Source organism: Nestor notabilis, unplaced genomic scaffold (assembly GCF_000696875.1).
Source record: "Nestor notabilis isolate BGI_N333 unplaced genomic scaffold, ASM69687v1 scaffold6857, whole genome shotgun sequence".
Classification (NCBI taxonomy): Eukaryota; Metazoa; Chordata; class Aves; order Psittaciformes; family Psittacidae; genus Nestor; species Nestor notabilis.
This window is the reverse complement of record NW_009935030.1, coordinates 10076-12196: the sequence shown is the minus strand read 5'-3', so window position 1 is coordinate 12196 and position 2121 is coordinate 10076. Positions and strand designations below refer to the sequence as shown.

General features: G+C 39.9%; 1 protein-coding gene across 1 annotated transcript; it reads left to right on the top strand.

Moving 5' to 3' along the window:
• The first annotated feature begins 299 nt into the window (after window positions 1–299).
• Window positions 300–931, top strand: SOCS2 (suppressor of cytokine signaling 2). The gene has a single exon (XM_010017615.1). It carries the CDS (start codon window positions 315–317, stop codon window positions 744–746), a length of 432 nt encoding a protein of 143 aa, XP_010015917.1. The 5' UTR covers window positions 300–314; the 3' UTR covers window positions 747–931.
• Window positions 932–2121: the final 1190 nt, after the last annotated feature.

Sequence of the window (2121 nt, the reverse complement as noted above, 5' to 3'; positions counted from 1 at the left end):
GGGCAGCCCGTGGTGTCGGCAGCTTCGGCGTTGGCCTCGCAGGACGCTCTAGGAAAGTTTGTGCGTGTGTATGCATAGATAGGAAAATGAACAGTGACCTGGAAGGCTCTGTCAAACCGAGCAGCATTGTGAAGCAAATGAGTTTAAATAGCAAATAAAAATGTAGAATGCCTGCAGGACTTTAGCTTTCAAACAACAAAGGAAATGGGTTATTACAAGTATATCAGCCAAAGAGTAGCTTTTTAAACAAACAAACACGAATAAACAAAACAAAACCCTTCTCTTCTCTTTTGACAGGATGGTACTGGGGCAACATGACTGTTGCTGAAGCCAAAGAGAGATTACAGGATGCTCCCGAAGGGACCTTCTTGGTTAGGGATAGTTCACATTCAGAGTATCTATTGACTATTTCGGTAAAAACATCAGCGGGACCGACCAATCTACGTATAGAATATCAAGATGGCAAATTTAGACTGGACTCTATCACATGTGTCAGATCTAGACTTAAGCAGTTCAACAGCGTTGTGCATTTGATTGAGTACTATGTTCTTATGTGCAAGAACAGAACAGAAACACCTTCAAATGGAACAGTTCATCTTTACTTGAACAAACCTCTCTATACATCCACTCCATCTCTGCAACATCGCTGCAGAATAACTATAAACAAATGTACAAATCAGATCTGGGAGCTGCCATTACCAACAAGACTAAAAGAGTACTTGAAAGAGTACCAATACCAGGTATAAATATATTTTCTAAATGCCTGTAATGTAGAGTAACTTTTAAATGCAATTCTTAAAATCAGCCAAAGAACTGAGTAACCAGTTGAACAACTCAGCATGGAATTCACTATCAAAATAGTGGCAGTTCTGGGGGAAAGGTTTTTATTTCAGATGCCACAAAGGGAGACTTTATGTAGAATAATCTCAGCTTGCATCCTCGGGGTTCGACAAGGTGGCATGCTATTCTTGTGAGGAGAGAGAAGCCAGGAATCTGTCCAGATCATGTTGCTTTGTCAATGGCATAACATATTGCACTAATTATCAAATGCTAACTGAAGTAGTGGGACTGGGAGAGACTGCAGAAGTGGTCAAAGACGTATGAGAGTGCGTAAGTATCTCAGTTATCTGATTCCATGATTAATTTGGTGCTGGTGTTCGTATAATCCTGAAAGCTTAACTGGATCACACTGCAGTAATCTTGCCAAAGTTATGCAACTAATCAAATCCAGTAAAAAAATTGATCTTGTATTCAGTTTTTAGTGACCTATAATTCTCGTGCTTTTCTGCAAGCAAAGGAGCACTGCAAATGAGCAGTTCAAAACATTGTTTTTCAAAGCTCTCTAAAAGCTGACCTTAAGGAGAAATGCCGCATCTTTCATAGGAACCCAGTATATTGTGGATTATACCAGATTGGTATCCCAGAATTTTCAACGTGGTTAACATCTTCCCAGTGGTGATATATCCATGTTATTACTAGTAAGCCTCTTTTGCTTGAGGCTTTAGGACTGTATGCTGCAGACTTGCAGTTACTCAGTTCCAATGTCAAAACATGGATATCAGCAGTTACAGCTGTCTTCTACAGTGTAGAATGTTTTCTTCAGCTTGTTTCCCAAAATGTGGGGAAATATGTTTGGGGTTTTTTAGGGGGTTGGGGCTTTTTTTTTTTTTCTAATTCACCATTGTAGTTATCAGACTATTACTCAATAAAGTAAATCAAATTGCACAACAATCTCCCAATCTTTGTATGTATGGATTTACTGCTATTCAGGAAACAGTGATCTTAGGAACCTGTATAATTTCCCAGGTAATACTCAGATAAATGCACATGTATTGGTGAGGAGGAATATCCCTTCTTTGCCTTTATGGTGCTGCTCAAAGGAATGGCTGGATTAGGTCGAGGTCAGCGGCTTAGAGGCTGCCTGCTGAATTCCCCTAGTTAGGTATTAGCATAGGACATTGCCTTTTCTGTTACAGCAGTCCTCTAAATTGGAAGAAGGGTCTAAAACCCTCAGTACCTGTTCCTTAGTCTAAATGTAAAGTGCTTAAGAGAAGAAGTACCCCAGATAAGAGTAATAGGGGAGCTGTAAAGAGAGAAACAAGGGCATCAATTCATCCTCAG

Bases quoted from the DNA above. Each gene is read 5' to 3' on its own strand.
- SOCS2 (XM_010017615.1), top strand. From the start codon at position 315: ATGACTGTTGCTGAAGCCAAAGAGAGATTACAGGATGCTCCCGAAGGG.